This window comes from Amblyomma maculatum, chromosome 8, assembly GCF_055883805.1.
Source record: "Amblyomma maculatum isolate TAMU_Amacu chromosome 8, ASM5588380v1, whole genome shotgun sequence".
Lineage (NCBI taxonomy): Eukaryota > Metazoa > Arthropoda > Arachnida > Ixodida > Ixodidae > Amblyomma > Amblyomma maculatum.
The window spans coordinates 102,301,818-102,320,460 of NC_139351.1; the positions used below are offsets into that span (position 1 = coordinate 102,301,818).

Consider the following 18,643-nt stretch of genomic DNA (forward strand, 5'->3'; position numbering starts at 1 on the left):
AGGGCCAGGAACTGCCACACTTCACCACCTCGGGTTTTTAAGGTCAAGCAGGCTTCATGCAAAGATCATCAAAGTCGCTGATTGGTTACCTTAGTAGTAGCCCACTATAAAAATTTTGTGTCCACTTAGGCACACTAAATGGACCCTGAATACAGGTCTATCACAATTTCTGTCTTCGTGAAATGCGATAGCGAGCCTTTTCATTTATTCGTTGTTGGGCAGCAAAACGCCTAAGTATTGCTGAGACATTTCGACTCTAGATAGAACAGGCTTTTATTTTTTTTATTTTTTTCACTGATGATACAAGTCAGAAATGCTGACGCGGGATGGGAGCGGCTTAAATTAAAGCCACCGCTAGTTGAAGATTTCGCTTCATTTGCCGTAGTTCTCGCTTCCGACAAGAGAAGCGCTTGTCGAGGCATGAACTTTTCCTAGAACTTGGACTTCCTGTGATGCTCCCAAAACCGAGGCATGTAAAACAATTTCGCAGGTTCAACTATCTTTGAAACAAGTCAAGAGTGTTAGCCATCGGCCGGCGCCACACTCGCTGCTGCCGCTTCGTTCTTGGCTCGATTCCGCGCTTGGTAACTTTCTCGGGAACAGGCATGTCTGGCTTCTTGTTTTTCGATAGTCTAGGGAACATGTCTGGCGCTGCTGCGGTCTGTCTTCAGCGAGAGTGGCTTCCTCTGCGCCATGACACCTGGTGGACTTACCCGAAACTGCGCTCTCGGTCTCGCCCGCACTCGCTTAGATGGCGTATTTACCTACGTTGAATGAAGAAGCGCCGCAAATGGAACTTTATTAAGACGACAATATTCACTGCGCATCCAGAGAGTGTGTTTCAGTTGGAACATGGTGAAGGTGGCGATGTTTGTTACGCAGAGCGAGAGTCTTGTAGTTTTGCACGAGGCGTGATTGGCTGCAGTGGTAGCATAGCACTCAAAGTATACAATGTTTACACAAGAACCCTCAGCCATAATTCGTGCATGTGCTAGGAAAGCGGATCCGTTGGTTCTAGCACGTATTCGAAACCCAGCCGCGGAAAGGTTGTTTTTTTTTTTTCACAATTTCTTTACAACCGAGGTCACATGGTACGCGCTGTTGCTATGTAATGTATTTGCACCGTTGTCATAACGACCGACATCGTTTACACATTGAGGAATAACACGTGATCTTCGCCAATGGGAGCTGTAAAACTAACGCTCTAAAATGAGAGCCTAACCGGGATGCAAAGTCGCGAAGCGGCGAAACCGAAATACACCGTAACACAACCGGTCGCCTATCGCGCCGCCAACTGTAAGTTTAATTTTGCTTCCAACACTTAGACTCTTTTCTTTGACCTTATTTATGGGTTAAAATTGCGCTAGCAGGTACGAAGCGAAGGCTACATCACAACTGAGACGTCTAACCATAATGTATACTTATTAGTCTCCGAGATTGCTTGAACGACATGGTATTCATTCTTGAGAGAACGGCATGCGGCGGCAATACATGTATTTCTATTCCTGTTCTTGTCTTTGCCGGTTGTCTTTTGCGAATTTGATTTCAAGTTCAAGAAAATATTTTGACCAAGCGTCGGTGAAATCGGAAATTGGGGGAATTAGTGCTAATCACAAGAAGAAAAGATGCAAGAGATGCTGAACAAACGTCGTCGACACCTTAAGTTGCTTTGTAAAGGTCGCTCTACCACAGCACAATAAAGTGTGCAGTGAAGGCCAACTTTTGTTAAATAAATTTATATTTAAGAAAAAGGAAAATTTTTAAACCTGTAAAGCAGGTATTATAATTTTACTGCGTACGCGCCTTTCCTTTCTTTTTATTTTTTTTCCCCATAAGAAGTAAAACGTTCCTTAATGTGGATAGTGTTATTCAAATGGAGGAACTTGGCTGAATTTTGATTCATGTTTATGATTATTTATTCTAAATATTTCAAAGAAGGAGTACGTTTTATTGCCCTGGTGTTTGCTGTTAGTAGATTAGGCTGACATGCCAGGGGTGCCGGCACTGACCACAGTGTGGATAGCGCAGTGTTGTGAGTGGTAGGCCATTATTCATTATGTGTTTGAACAAATTGCGAAGCGAGTAACTTCGGTTGGCGCAAAATGCATCACAAATGCCCTACTGTTGCTACATGTGATTTTGGCTCGCGTAGGCGGAGACTCAACAAGCGCTAGACATCACAAAAAATACCGGTTATGGTATACCGGATTTGTTTCGCCAGCTTGCCAAGGGATGGCGCCACCACACTTACTGTCCAAGCAGAGGCATCGATTTTCTGCGCAGGACTTTCTTCGCTGAAAGCCAGCTGGAAATAACTATTCGTGGTGATTGCATAGATGTGGAACTCCTTCCATCACATTTTTAAGTTCGCTGACCACCGGACCTCTCTAAACTGCTAGGTTATTTTGAGAGTGTGATCACCTGTTGCGTGATACTGTGTTTCGCTCGGCCTTCGTATAGATTGCAAAGGTCAACCTTCGCAAGCTTCGAATATGATAAAACAGCCGTAATAGTTGGGAGACAGTCATTTCCTATACTCGTACCTTGTAGTCTTGTTCACATTTTTTTAAATGTTTGGTGCAACAAAAACGGAAGCTTCACTCCAAACTTTATCTTTATTTTCACATGATATTGCACCGTGAATATGGCCATGCCGTCACTGTGCCGTGATGCCTAAAGTATGTGAAAGTGAGCTTTCCTTTATTTACCTATTTCTATTTGTAAAGTGGAATGATACTGCATCCTCACGTTAGCTGAGCTACAGCGAAAGCAGCGAGCGCTTTAATCAAGTCATGAAGGCCGTGAGAAAAATGAGAAATATATGTAGGTTCTCTGCAGTTGGACGGGTATCATATGACGAAATGATCGATATTCGGTAGCCATTTGTTTAGAAATCGCACATAATTGGTAACTTTCTTGCCACGGTTGGCGTTGATATTGACGACGAAGTTTAACAAAATAATTATCAAAAGTTCATTCGGGCGTTGTTTAACACGAGATGAAGTTTTCCGAGTTGCTTTTCTCAATGAATCGAGCCCATGGATGCCCTAAAGCTAGACCTGAGCACCAGGAAACCTGTAGGTTCACAATAAACTGTGCAAAAAATTAAATAATTCCCGTTCATTTCATGTTGGGGCTGTTTTTCATTATCTAGGGCTGTCTCGTCTAGAGTCTGCACTAATGGTTGGAAATTTCAGCCCGTACCACGAGCCTTGTTGGTACTAGCTATATACATCACTTGAACCTCTGTCACTCCTTGTCCGGAAAAAACGCGCCTAAAATTCGGCAGAGACGATTAAGGCTGCTTTTATGTGAGAATGTGAAAGCAATTATGCATTATGTTACTCTGTATAAAGCTGATTCATGGTACGTTGTCTAACGACTACAAATGATGACTATGGGTTTGGGTAATGATTATGCACAATGTTTGTACACACTGTACACCTTTCATTGCGTTGTTTTTTATGTCACTGAGTCTATAGCTGACCAATAAGTGTCCGGCCATGTCACCTGCCAAATTCCACCTGACCTGCCATATTCATGCTCGTGATTTTCCTGACATGGACTCTGTTGCCGGATTTTGTGCGAATTGGACACACAATGCTTTTTAAATAATTGTTTTTGTTATGTTAGGTACTTGATACTTTGCTTCTGCCTATATTGCAGATGTGATTACCAGTGCAATTTCTAAATAACGTTTCGATGTTATGTATGCATTTTTGTATTTTTTTTTCTTACTTTCTCCGCAGGAGACTGCGGCCCTGGTTTCTTAAGGGTTCGAGAAGACTCTGAATGCAGTGAGTAAAGGGTCTTTTGTTTTCTGCTACTTCCATTTCGATAGGAAAAAAATATTGTCCTTCGTTTCAGAAGCAAGAAGCAGAGGGTACACACGACCAGTTATGCATGTCATTTCACCTCAAGTACATTATCCTGCTATATCATTATCCATGCGCGCAAGTGTACTGCTCAGAATAGGCGAATAATTTTGGGTGAAGGCGTAAATTGACGAGGCCGAACCTTACTTTTGTTGACCTGTTGAACGCCACTTCTCCTCAAATATGCATGCCCCGCCTAATGTAATAAATGAGTAAAGAACAATGTGGATTTGTCCGTTATGCGTTTAAGTACAGCTTTCTTGGGCATATCTCGTAATTTTAAGGCAGCTGACGGATTGCAAATGACCGTTGTGAACATATTAATAGGAATGGTCTTATCGTTCGGTCTGTAAATAATTATGAAGCAGCGCACCAGGAGAGCACACAGACAGGAACGAGGCGACAAGCTCTGAATTTCCAGCTTTTATTCAAGGAACGTTTCAGAGTAAATAAAATACAATAGCATTACAAATATAAGCGACATCGAATACGATATGGACCCTCAGGCATCCTCAGGCACAATTTACCTTTGCACGTCAATGAATTCTAGCTCTCTCTCTCTTTTTCTCTATCCCTCTCGATCAGAGACTGCATGGTGCGCTTACGCATGGAGTCCCTGCATTATCTATTGCCTTCTCGATAATCATGCTTGTTATTTGCATTTATGTTTGACCAAGGTTTTGCAATTGGGAAAATTGGGTTCACAGACTAGCGCATTTTTCCGCTTTACCGTTTTAAGACCAAAGGGGTACGTTTTCGATAATAACTTGCAGATAATTACTATTGTCTCGGAGGATGATATGCGGGTATATTGCAGTGCAGCCCTGTGATATGCAAAAGGTTACTTCCATAAACGACTTCCTGCTTAAGTTTGCGTTTCCCCGGAATTTATGATGATATGAACCAAATCAGGTGTCGTCGGGGTTTCTGTACATGACGGTAAGTGCACCTGCAAATTCCACGTATTTAACATTTGATCCTCGTCCTGCTAGGGCCGAGAACTTACGTTATTTAGACTGTCTGAAACGTGGGAAACTGACTTAACATATGGGGAAAATGCTGGATGCTTTAAGCACAGACACTCACGAAAAGAGTTCGTTTGGTCTTTGCAGCATACGCTACGTACCACCGTTGTCCGCTGGTTCGATCGAAGTGGCCACGTGTTCTTTGAGCCAAGACGGATGCAGGGCACGTCTATCCCATTGCTTTTCGCAGTAATAAATAGATTTTTACCTGTCTCTAGGTATACTGATTCCTGTCTGGTAAAAGAGGATGCATTTATTTTTTCGAAACCTGCATGGAAATGCTATCTTCCCACTGGTTGATTAAAACATGTGACGTCTACACCGTGTAACATGATCACCGCTTTTGGGCTGTGTAGCCTAGCCTGTGAGATCGGAGTAAATAAAACTCGATGCCTGCATTTACTGGCATGCGAAATCGCCCGGAGAAGACGACACTTGCGTTTTTATTTTTTTACTTTCTTAAAGCTTCGTTTCGTTGAAAGTAACGTCGGTATCGTTAAAATGATGCTCTGAATTGTCCTATGGTGTGCTTTGAAAGCGATACCTCGTAAACCAGAAGCGTGCTTCACTGCATCAGTAGTGTTTCTGTGGAAAAGCACACTCTACTGAACCTTTTGTGGAGACAATATGCAGTGCGTACGCGCGCGAGCTTGTGTATGTGTGTGTGTGTTTGGGGGGGGGGGGAGTGTATGGGTATGGATAGAAAGACAGAGAGAGAGAGGGGGGGAGGGGAGTCTATAAGAAAGGGAAGTGGTGGAGCTATTACTCCCTTACAGTGCACATGAGCAATGGTCGCCACGTTCGCGCTAGCTTTTTTATTTTTTTTTTGTAAAACTGTTTCACATCAACTGGGAACTCTGCAGATATTTCGGCTTCTCATAATTTCGCATATAGATACACGAAAAAGTTTCCTTGGAACATCGGGAAGCTTTTCCTTTTTTAGCTTCTGTTTGCAGCCTTTTTGTTTGCTTTTTATATTTTTTATAATCAAAAAGCAAACTTTTGCAGAAAGTATACTTTCTAATAACGTCCCCAAAGAAGGAACTCTTCTTGTTTCATTAGGTCCGCTTAAATATTCGACACTTTGTTTTCCACAATATGTTTTATTAGCAATGCAAAAATAGTTTCCCATATTTAGCGACATTCGGACGTGGCTGCCCGCCTTCTAAGCGAATTAACCCGCATTCTATTTTTTTATAAGTCTCGCCCTGTCATGCCCGCGTGCTCGAAATACTCCGTTCTTTCGCAATATCTTCCTTGCAACATTTCCTTTCTAACCTATTTGCCAATTCTAACCCATGCCGTGGCCTTCCATTAAACGGGATTGACTTCGACCCCTACACAGTGCACGTCGTTGATCCCTGTATTTATGCAGTCCACAAACATCGCAGATACGACCTCAGTTGCGAGACTAGCCGCTCTGAAAACATAAGAACACGGAAGGCGTGGCCACATGTGGGGGCTGGCTGGTAGAGGGTAAAACGAAAGAATAAAAAGCAAGGTTAAAAAATCTCCCAGACTTCTGGCCGTCTCTCAGGGCAACGAGTGAGTGACAGTTATAGCTTTTCCAGCCCCTCCACTCCACAGACGAACCACTTTCGAGCACACCTCGATGCCCTGACGAGACGCTATTGGGGGTAGATTTTAATGATATAACCTTTGAATGTAAGCTTAAGCAGGCGTCACTTTACCTGGAAAATTTAAAGGAAGCTCTTTTTTTTTTTTTTACTTCAACCTGCGTCTTTTATTTTACTCCTAGTTTTATTCAAGGTACTTTTCATACGAAACTGGCCTCGCTTGTGTTTTAAGTTGTACTTTTCTTATTTCATTGATCTTCGTGCCATCTTTCTGTTTATATTTCACGCCATATTTTGCTTCTCTCCACTGTTGAAGCGTTAATTTTCTTTTCACTATCTGTAAAAGCTAGAGTTTCAGGAAGACTTCAAAAAAGTACAAATATTCTGGCTTGTATCTTAATACATGTAGAAGGTAGATGACATAGGATGTAAAAATATATGGCGGCTGGCCTACACTCTACGATATTATATCCGTCCGCCAGCACATGGTCGAAGTTTCCGAACGTAAATATTTATTTTTGATCGTTGTCATCGTTTCTCATAATCGATCGCCTCTTACAAAGAAAACTAAAGCCCAAGATCAGTATCACTAACTCGGATGTTAGAGAAAACTTATTGTTTGCTGCCTGTAATGAACACGAGCTGCAGTCGCTAAATTCGACAAAGTTTTAAGTTCGCTTGAAAAGTCTACGTCTCCTATTTTGCACACGCATAAATAACTGACTTTTTATGACACCTGGTTTTGTAAGAAACAATGTGATGACAGTATTAGCCGATAACGTGGTGGCGTTAGTCTATACAAGCTACCTATTAATGGACTATACTGAAAACACTATATAAATATGTGTTCGCGGTTCTGTTCCGACAAGGAGCTTGTTTGCTTATTTGTTTATTTTTGACAGTATTAGATCGTGTCTGCCATTGCCAATTTGCACCTTTATTTTGCAGCGGCAAGCTTACCCCCCGCAACAATTTAAGTTAATTTTCGACACTTTTTTTACTGATCATGCGTAATCTGAGTGCCAGAAACGAAGAGCAAAAACTAAAACTAACATTAACCGTCTCGTAGGGGGCACAATTCTCAATGCGATGCGTTGCTTCCTAAGTGCAGTACCGAGTAGCGGTAATCCATTATGTATTTTTCCTTGCTGCAAGACGGAACAGTCTAGACCCGCGAATCGATGGTTCTCCTCGGTTCTTCTCTGACCCGGAAAAGCGTGTCACGTACTCAGGGCGTAAAAGGACCCGTACCATCGTGACAGGCGCTTCCGTAATGGGACCCCGAGTCCGTCGGGCAGAATTGTTTGTAAACGAGGGGTTTATGACGTCACCCATGCGCCGGTGCGGTGCAGGAATAACAGTGATGCGACCTCTCTTGTCGATGGAACCGCCTCTTGAATAGAGAGCAGGGCAGTTTGCCTTCTCAAATGAGGTTTACCGCAAAGTGATGCAGTCAAACTTACTTGAGCTTCTTGATTCCATGTGCCCCTAGTACATAGCTATACTCGGGGACACTTTTTCTTGGCAATGGAGCCAAAGCTACGGAGCCGAAACGCATCATCTTCCTGCGCAGCTGAATATAGTCCCTAGTTTTGTGAGCAATCTCTGCAAAAACAAATTGAAATCATAGTGCTAGTTATTTACGGTATATTTTTTATCACGGAACCAATTTTCCGAAATGAAACTTGCATGCCCAAAACACTTATCTTTGTCCCACCGGGTTTTCTCGTCTGTTGTCTGTCGCGGGTTTTCGAGACTCCCAGACTTTACAAACAAGATGGCTACAGTCGCCTGTTCGGGTAATTCCGGTTGTTCTGGTCGTCTACTCCGCAAGGGTTGGAAGCGTTTTCACCAGACAAGATTCGAGTCAAGTTCAAGAGACGTTGGCTGTCGAAGCAAACGAAGAAAATGATCTGCAACGTCTATGCAGACCGAAGCCGCGCGGTCGAACTACATGGCGGAAAAGTGTCCCCGAGTATAGTGCTGTGTACAGGCGCGTTTGAGCGAGTCTTGAAAAGAGCGCCAATTTTGAATGAACAACATTTCTTTTTCTTATGGGGGGGGGGGGGGGGGGGGGGGGGGGGGGGGAGGGGGGGTCTAAGATGTATTGTTACTAGGCATCAGGTCACGTAATTTCTTTGTTATCTTTTTATAGATGCGAAGAGCGAAATTAGGAAGATAAATTTTGCCTGACCCAGCCCCGCCACCCGCACATGCTAGACTGTGCTCCTTATAGAATGAAATTAGGCAGATTACTTTTGCCTGACCAAGTCCCGCTACTCGTAAATGCGCGGCTATCATCTGTCCACTTCGGCCACGATGTGATTGCTTAAGAATGGCTTGTGCATGTCAGGACAGCGTCAATCCACTTCAAAGTGCGCATCTAAATATGGCCTTTGTTATTTCCAGACAAGGCTTAGAGACGCGGCGTGTTTCATCTGGCTCCAATTTCCGTGACGCGGTTCCTATTCCGCCCTCGTTGCAGCCGAGAATCTGGCGTACCGACGCGAAACGTGGGTGAACGACAGGCGCTACGCGTTCGCCCAGTGGACCGACGGTCACTCGTCGTTCGCCGTGGACGGGGACGCCGGGGCGTCGCAGCCTCCGCGTAGCTGCGCCATTCTGGACAACTACTTCGTCGACCAGCCTGTGTGGATGGTGGACCTGGCCAAGAGGCAGCGAGTGCGGGGCCTCGTCGTGCTCAGCTGGCAGCCCAGGCACCAGCAGCACGGTAAGGAGAAGCCCTGTCGCTTGACTCGTGCAGCACTCCGTGTCTTCTTTTTAACTTTCCCCCTTCCTTTTGTCTTCTCTTCGCTCATCTGTCTATCTGTGGAGTGGCATAGTAATAAACAACATGCACGTATTTATAAGCATATAATGTATGCATGACCTTAGGGTCCCTTCTCTACTGAAGGACGATGACAGGTTGCCTGTGTTAGTCAAGGGGCGTAGAAGAAGATGACGTGGAGGAAGAATTTGTGGAAGCCGGAGGTCCGCCATTTCACCTCTCACCTCACAGTTCAAAAAGATGCCTTTCTAATTGTTGTTTCTAACAGCAATCACAAAGCTACAAGCGCTGGCAGCCAGCAATAACCTGCACAGTTTTTCAGTCTTTGTTGCACTTCACATAAGCAAACTCTATTGGGAATTAGTGTATTCTGCCGATACCAACTCGAACATTACTGTTGTTGCTGCGTTTTCTGAGGCCAACATTAGCGAATCTGAAGCTAGTCTCAGCAGAATACACGGACTCCAAAGGAATCTTGCCTCAAGGAGGCGTATCAAAAACATTGAACAAAATGGCTGTAGCGCGAGTCGCTTGGCGACTGCTACCAGGAACAGCTATTGGAAAGGTGTCTTTATCCGCAACACCTTGTCTGTATGCATAAGAATATAACACCGCTCACCAATTATGAATTTCATCCAGCAGCTTTGCCCTGACGTGGTGTGGACTATACCTCGTCTCAGAAGATGTGTGCAGCATTGCGAAAAGCAGGTGTGCAATTCACCAATCGGGATCATGCGCACTACAATGGTAATTGTGCTCCTACGCACCTCTCGTCCCGGGGCACAATAATAGGCATTTGTGGTCCCACTGTCGGCCACGCCAATTCGGGGGCGATAGGTGCTTCAGAGCACAGTTACCTACTATTACAGTGGCCATGATCCAAAACGGGCCGGGGCTTCCCTGCCTTTCGCAGTGCTGCAAACATCTTGTGCGACGGAGTATAGTCTAAAAGTTTTTTTCTTGCAGACAGAGCTAAGGTTAAGTGCATCCGCAAGTGGTCGCGTTCGGTTCCCTGAAAAAAGGACAAATCCTAAACACAACATAGGTTTTTTATCGTCGTATGCACGATGTTTAAACAATCCATTGCCAACTGGTGCGACTGTCTGCGTCTATCAGCATCTAGGACTTAAATGTACTTGACTCTTTCGTCTATTCCGAAAGAGGGAAACGGTTTTCACTGTGTACCTTCGCGATGAATCTTTGTGCATACTAACTGCGGAACTTTGGTTTTCACTAGTTTGCGTACACTTGGGAGCAGCCGTATTACTTAAGAGCTAGTTGCGGTGGCGTGATCGAGGTTATAGTGGGCTTTAGCCATTTTCGCTGACCCGTTTCTGAAAGCTGAACTGGTAATATTTACGACAATCTGCCTGGTATTAGTGCATATGTGGTTATGTCTGGGCACGTTGTTTTCGTTTTCTGTCCCTAGTCCTATATTCGCCCTCTTTAAAACAAACCTTGCTTTTGGCGCATGATAGCATAAGTCAATTATCTGCCAAAAGACAGAACACAGCACAAAACTGTCTTCGTCTCAGTTGAGACCGATATCGTGAGCGAATAACTAAGTCTACAAATAACAAAAGAAATGTTCATAAGCGACTACAATAGCATTTTTTTCCACCTTTTTTTTTTTTTTAATTTTACCTCGCGGGTTTTCAAATTCAAGCAGATGAACGAGACTCAGTGAAATGAACAATATGGAAAGCAAAAACTACTCTCTTCAACAGTATCTCCTTCATGCTTGTCCTCTTTTTATTGGAAATTGTCTAGCCTCGGCTTTTTTGTGTAATTTCATGTCTGATATGGCCTACCTTTGGGCTTTAACCTCTCCTCAGAGTATTTAAGTACACATACTTGCTCAATTTCTTTGGTTCCCATTCACATTACCGAGAAAAATAATTTTCATTATTATGAGATTATATTGAGCGCGCCGAAAATGTTCTTTTTCTTTTCGTATGCTAGAGACACGTTTATGGACAGGGATAGCTGCTCAGTCAGTGTTTCGATATTTTCTACGGCAAGAGTAGATAATATAATGAATGAATGAATGAATGAATGAATGAATGAATGAATGAATGAATGAATGAATGAATGAATGAATGAATGAATGAATGAATGAATGAATGAATATAAACCATGGAATTAAGCAGAGTCGGTAACAGTTGTCTTCAGCAAAGCGCTACCGATTGCAATCAGAATCATTCTCAGAATCGTGTACTGACTGGCTAAAACTCCCGTTTTACTATAGTATTCGGCCTTGTAAGTCACATGATCATAACGAAAAGCGCGGCATGTTTTCTTTGCCATTGGTTTCGTATTCTGGTCCACTCTAACCCCTGACCACGACCATGGCGGGGCAGTTGCTGCCAGGCTTTAGGCGAGCTCTCCTGGCGAAGTTTCTCGACGTTTTGAAGGAAAACGCGACAAAATGTCGCGTATGGATTATATGGCTGAAAAAAAATTCAACATTACGAAAAGTATGACTGGGATGAATAGGAAACTCATAGAGCTGAAAAGCGCAAAAAAATGCGAACTTCTGCGCCTTTCCTTATAGCACACAGCCACGCAATGAAAAGCGTAATCAAAATGTCGAAAGGACGAATTTGCCTTCGCGTGTTCTTTTGCATTCCATTCGACAAAAGCGCTCCACGGCTGATATCCCAAGACATTTTTTTTTGTTTGTTTGTTTTTTCTAGAAATTTCTAAAGTATGACGTTAATGTTACTTTTTGTACTGCGTGGATTATTGAGTTTGCACCGGGATTTCTTTGCCAATGTGGCACCGTCTCTCACTCAACCGCCACCGCTACAAAAAGAAAAAAAAAAAAAAAAGAAGAAGAAGAAGAAGAAATTATGAATGATCACAAACAACAAACGACGTTGAACATCGCTGTTGAAATCGCAGATTATAACAAGTACGAAACGCCCAACAGAGCCTGTGTACTGAAATAAGCCGATCTCCTTATTTGCGGAACACTCGGAGTCCATTGACGCACCATTTTACAACATTCCGACAAACTGACCGCGGCTCCCCAAAATTTTGATGTGGTGGATAAAAAGTAATTTTCAAGGGTCAATAACTGAACGTTTCTTCAAATGACGCATCGTTATCTCGGACTCTCAGGAGGCTGAACAAGTCAATAGTGAAAGTCGACTCACAGTTTTTTAAAAGGCATACGATTACCATGTTCATGTTCAGGATGCATATCGACATGAGTTCAGCGCTTTTGTACAAGGCGCCGCAATGCGCCACTCACAGATTCACTTCCATGACCCATTTTTCTGTCTCTAGGAATTTCACTCACTGCTTGCAAGAGCTACCTCCTACCATCTTCCCTAATATCTGACTTCTCTCAAGCACCTTCCCTATACCTGATGTGCACACTATTTCATGACAGCCCTTGCTCGTATCAAAGAGAACGAAACTACTCCCGCGCCTATCGCACCTGTCTGGAGTCAGGGTGACAACCATACCATGTCCCCCGACCGTGGTGGCACGAGCTGCGATGCCCTTGTAAGTCAGGCCTACTCGGCATTCGTAAAAACACGTGGCGCAATCAAAGGAAGGCCACTTCCCTGCTTACGCATAAAACGTTCCCGTAGATAAAGCAAGTGAAAACGGTTGTTTCTTAGTTACAATTGACTACGTTGAATTGCAGTCACGCATTGAATAACTCGAAAAACAAGAATAAAAGCATCGTCATTTTCTTCTGCGGCTCCATATATATCCAGTCCGTCAATGATGCAACGGGAAACGAGTGTGGCTTATTACAGACGTTCCATACAGGGTGTTCTCAAAATAAAGTACAGCGGTAGTGGTTGTTACAAATTAAAACAGCGCAAAGAAACCGGACACGAGGAGAAGACAACACGTAAGAGGGTACGGGTGCTGTCCCGTCTTGTGTGTTTTCTTGTCGTGTTCGTTTTTTTTTTCTTTGCGCTGTGTTAATTTGTAAAAGCTATGAACCAGCTAGCCGCGACTAAGATCCTCATTGAAGGTAGCTGTTAAAACTGCTTTCCAAGAGGAATAGCAAACTTCCATCTTTAGTGGATATGAATTGAGAAGCCAGCTCCTTTTCCGCTGCAAGGGATCATTCACGAGTGAGGGTTACAATATTCACTCCAGGCATGGTTAGAGGAAATCATTTGCAATTCTCCCTCTCTGTCTTCCTCTTGACCCCTCCCTTTCCGTTTCCTCAGCAGAGCGCAGCAAGGTGTACCACGAGATGTCCAACCTGGACAAGCTGACGGCGTACGTGGTGGACCGGCCCCGTCTCGAGGAGATCCCCAACGCGTACAAGTGCGCATCGGTGTCCCGGCTGCACGGGGCGCTGTCACGGCGCCGGCTGCACTTCGAGTGTCCTGACGACATGCAGGGACGCTACGTCTACATCAAGGCCAGCGGCGTGCAAAACCGGAAGGGACGGCTCTTCGCCGCCGTCCTGTGCGAGGTCATGGTCTACTGACACCCTGCCACAGGGGAAGAGGTGCGGCAAATGTTTCTAGTTGCGAAACAAAACCGGTCATCCTGTCTATGAGTATAAATTTAGCACTACGTAGATCTTGCTATTAGTCCAGCAAAGTGAGTTCGTCTTCCACTCGCCCTGACCACACTTATGCACTCCTGGAGTCGAGCGTAGGGAGATGATGACCTATAAACGCACAACGAATAAACACTACGTGGGGTTCGAAATCTCGCCTCATCGTTGAACCAGCCCTTGCAAATCAAGTTTTTGTGTAACCCTAACCCACATCTGTCGCAAAATCCGAGAAAAAAATTGAGGGCACTGTGGAATCTACACTGCAGAAATGCGAAAGCTGGAGTTTTGGTGCTGCATACCATGCATTACGTTTGCTGTCATCATTATTATCAACTAAATGCACCGCCATTATCAATGCTACTGTCATACAGCTGTATAACGTCACAACACCTGTGGCGCTCCTGGCGGAGAGAGCGGGAGTTAGGCCGCCGTTCATGCGCACCGCCGTCTCTCACGGAAGGCGCGAGTTGGTCGCCCAGCTTTGAGGCCTGACGTCATAACACCTGTGGCGCTCCTGGTGGAGAAAGCGGGAGTTAGGTCGCCGTTCATACGCACCGCCGTCTCTCACGGACGGCGCGAGTTGGTCGCCCAGCTTTGAGGCGTGACGTCACACAGAGGTCATGCGAAAGGTCATTTCATATGCACCGCCATCGCACCGCAAAGGCTTTAAAGTGAAAGTAGCATTGCTTTCGCAATAAAAAATAACATTCTGCATGGTTGCATCCGCCGGGCTCATCTTTTTCAGGTCGAGTCTGCTCTGCCTACCATCTAGATCATTTTATTTGGTCCTGTTTCGATTAAATGGCCAGGCAGCTTATACCATACGCGACTCACATGCATAGCAACAGTGTGAGCGGTCAGGCGTTGCTTGTATTCGAGTTTGCCATGGTTGCCGGTGTTGGCCTAGATGTTAATGTCATCCACATACAAGGATTGATTGACGGAAGGAATTTGGGCAATATCCCGCTATAACTGGATAAAAGTGATGTCGAAAAAAGAACCTGGACAAAACTGCTCCCTGGGGCGTCCCTCGCTTCCTGGCGGGAATAGTTTGTTTTTGACTGCGCCTAACTGTAGGCAGGCGGATCTGTTGCTCAAAATGGCAGTAACATAACCGTGATTTCGAGAACCAACCATTAGGTCGCTCAGTGATTGTAGAACGGATGAACGAGCAGCATTATCAGAAGCCTTGGGAAACGGAAATCGAGAACATCTTCCTTGAGCTGTAACATGACGTCCTCAACTGAGAGTCCGGCTCGGAAGTTAAGCATGGTTAGGGGACACAGTTGTTCGTTCATATGTCTATCACAACTGTCTTCTTAAGGAAACGTCTGTTCCCCTCTCAGGCTGGGAATTCATTTTCGCCCTTACCTGGAATCTCGTGAAACCACTGGGAATTCAGATTTTTTTTTTAGAAATCAAGTTTAATTTCAGCAGGGCTCTGCCGCACGCAGCGCTACTATATATTGAAGCCAGCCGCCGACGCATTTGCCCACAATGCGTCCGGCATGCAGCCAGGGGCTCGCGTGTAGCCTTTCGGAGCATTCTGCGCATGCTCTTTGGCGGTATCAGCGCAAGTAGCGCAGACCTCTCTATGCCCACCGCTACGTCGGGTCAGTCGGCACGTCTGTCCCGGGACGCACGCCTCCTCCGCCCATAGACAGAGCGTGTGGCAGACGTGAAAGATTAGCCATGCTCGCGCCGCGCCTCACGAATGCACACATCGTACCTGTCGCTAAGACACGTGACTCTGTCCAGCATCGGATAGCGAGCGAGCGCTCGGCCACGTTGCTGGCAGTTGCGCTTTTTCTCGCACCGCGCTATTCGCTCGCGAAAGGCGGTCGTGCGTACCTGCAAGCATGGGCTTTGTGCGTAGAAGGCAGCCTTCGTGAGTTGGGGTCGGACACGCACGTCTGCCCTTGCTGTTCGCGGAAAGCGTGCGGTCGTTGTGCCAAACACCGTTTCAGGTGTTTGTCGGCCGGTAGGGGGAGAGGGGATACAGAGTAAGCCCTATGCCAGATGCCTAGTCGTTGCGCCATGCGATGAAAGAAAAAAATTACGAACGGGGAAAGGAAGTGCCAATGGAGAAAGGGCATAAGTGAAGTCTCGCCAAACGTTCTGGTGTATTCGTCAGCGCCTGGGCCTTGCCTGTAGAATTGCTTGATCGTTCTCACCTCATCTTCCATTTACTGTCAGTCGTCCATGGCGGAGTTGGACGGGGAGGAAAGGTTTGCTGAAACTCATATTTTTGCCGATGCTTTGTTGTACGTGTCGCCGTAAGAAAGATGAAAAAGTTTTCCTGAATGGAAAAGCTGCACACGAAACTACATTTGGAGAGTAGTTCCACACTTCTCCTCACCTTTCTTGCCAAAACGGTGATGCCAATACGTCCCCCCCCCCCCCCCCCTCCTGTATTGTGTTCTGTTAGTCACCTTCAGTGCCACCTGAATAGAGTGGCTACGCGCCGCACATTCTGAAGCAGCCATGTCCACCTAGATAATGGTCTGACTGCTCAGCTGATAGGCACGGAAGAACTCAATCCACCTTTTTTGTTGACTGTGGCGCCACCTCGTGGATGCGGTCACAACGAAAGTGGTTGGTCCAAGCGTAGTCAGAGTCAATGCAGACACTTGTGAACTAGCGTGGACAAGCTGTGGACAAGGTGAATGTTGCGCAGATGCTGTTTTCTTGACAGCCTAGGCAGCTGTAGTAAGTCTACAGACAGAAGCAATCTTTACCGTATCGCCACCGGGGCACGAATATATTCCCGGAAGCTTCTTTGCCGTTACAAAAAACCGGCGACTCTGTTGCCAGCCGCTTACAGTGGAGAGTGACTTATACTGCTAGGACTGTGTTCAAACTGTACCGACCTGGATTTTTTGCTGGTCGATCTGGATTAGGTCAACTGCATTTTATAAATGAGAGAGAGCTCGATGCAGAGCTCACAACGTGTTATTTATTTATTTATTTATTTATTTATTTATTTATTTATTTATTTATTTATTTTGTAAGGGTGCGTTAAAGCTCAGGTCGGTGTTCAGGTCGACCGTTTAACTAGCGCGTCAGTCTCTTGCGTCTTCGTCTTTTGTCTGCCGTCTTCTTTTTTAGCACGCGCCTTTTGACATACGCTCGTCGTCTTTGTCACTGTCGACAATCACCGAGCGTTGGTGTGACACTACAATTTATTTATTTATTTATTTATTTATTTATTTATTTATTTATTTATTTATTTATTTATTTATTTATTTATTTATTTATTTATTTATTTATTTATTTATTTATTTATTTAAGCGGTGAGGGAACGTCGGATGCTTTTTTCTTTCTTGCACCTAGTCACCGTTCGCGCAGTTTAATCTTTCTTTTAAACCATATCTCGAAATATTTTGAATAGGCAGGCTGCCAATATATTATCAATGGCATTGTCATTGCCAAAGGTCCTGTCCGCAAGAAATGTTGGAGGGGTTATGTGTTAGATATCCGATCTTATTCTGTGGATATATTTTAAATCGACCCTAGTGATTTAAATATTTTGAGAAATCTATGCATCACATTTCATGGCGCGCTCATTAGTGCCCACACCGCGGAGACACCTTCGCGCATGTAATTACTATTAAGGTTTGAAGACGCCGACTACCATAAGAAAGCAACACTAGCATAAAGAACACAATGGCGTATTAAGTTGTTCCTTTCTAATTCTCAGCCGCACAGCGGGGCATACTCTACTGTGAGATAAGATATTTTATTTGCAAAAAATAAAAATACGATCGATAAATGTGTGTATATACTGCCGCTTTAAAAGGCAATTCCGTTCTTTGTGTGTGTGCGTGTGCGTGCGCGTGCGCGCGCGTGCGTGCGTGCGTGTGTGTGTGTGTGTGTGTGTGTGTGTGTGTGTGTGTGTGTGTGTGTGTGTGTGTGTGTGTGTGTGTGTGTGTGTGTGTGTGTGTGTGTGTGTGTGTGTGTGTGTGTGTGTGTGTGCGCGCGCGCCTTTCCAGTTTATAATAGCTTCACATTTAGACTCCCTCTTTTCCTGTATACGAGATCGTTTTTCAGTATATTAGGTATTCGTATATTAAAAGCGTAAAGACGGGTTAGCCCGTGGTCGAAACTAGGTTTTGACTAGCCTGTGACGACACGACAGATCAACCAGTGAGGTCCTGGATATGGCCGCAAAATCTACCGAGCGCGCGTTAATTGCCTAAATTGGTGACTTCCGATGGCAGCTAGGATCATTATTTGTCTGAAGTGACTGAAATCAAGCTCAAAATGTTGTCATGCTGCAAACGCTGAGCAAATAAACGCGTCCGTGCATCCAGTGACGTCACACGCCCAAGATTCGCATGGCGGCACCTGCAAGCTGGGAACTTTGTAAACCCGGTCTGGGCATATTATATCCAGATTGACGATAGCAAAAACGACAAATGCAAGCACTGTGGGGAGAGAGGGACCCTCGACCATATAGACTGGGAATGTGCTAGCTCCCCAGAGGCTATAGCAAATATAAATTGTAGACAAGCCTGGGAAGCCCTGCTGCGGAGCGAGGTCCCTGCTCTACAGCAACAAGCCATCCGCCTGGCGGAAGAAGCCGCGAAGAGCCAAGACCTCTTTGCCTGCTTCTGATCGCGGAGGTCTCGGCTCCCGTCCCTTAGGCCTGAGCGCCGGGGTCGGGGATTGGAGGCCTGCTTATCTGGTGGAAGACTAAAGTTGTTATCATCATCATCATCATCATTGCCCGTACAGACCTACCTGACTGAGGCCACGACACGGGGAAACTTGAAAATTTATTTTCGCTGCAACAAAACATGCAACAATTGCGAAAGTTGGTACAAGTGATCAGAAGG

General features: G+C 45.1%; 1 protein-coding gene across 1 annotated transcript in view; it reads left to right on the forward strand.

The window, feature by feature from the left end:
* LOC146182034 (lactadherin-like) overlaps positions 1-18,643 on the forward strand; it is a 63,608-nt gene that overhangs the window by 42,559 nt on the left and 2,406 nt on the right. The window contains exons 9-11 of the mRNA XM_084575885.1: positions 3,750-3,797; positions 8,963-9,208; positions 13,468-13,751. Coding sequence (XP_084432011.1) covers positions 3,750-3,797; positions 8,963-9,208; positions 13,468-13,730 — 557 coding nt within the window. The 3' untranslated portion in view covers positions 13,731-13,751. The remainder of the gene's footprint in view (positions 1-3,749; positions 3,798-8,962; positions 9,209-13,467; positions 13,752-18,643) is intronic.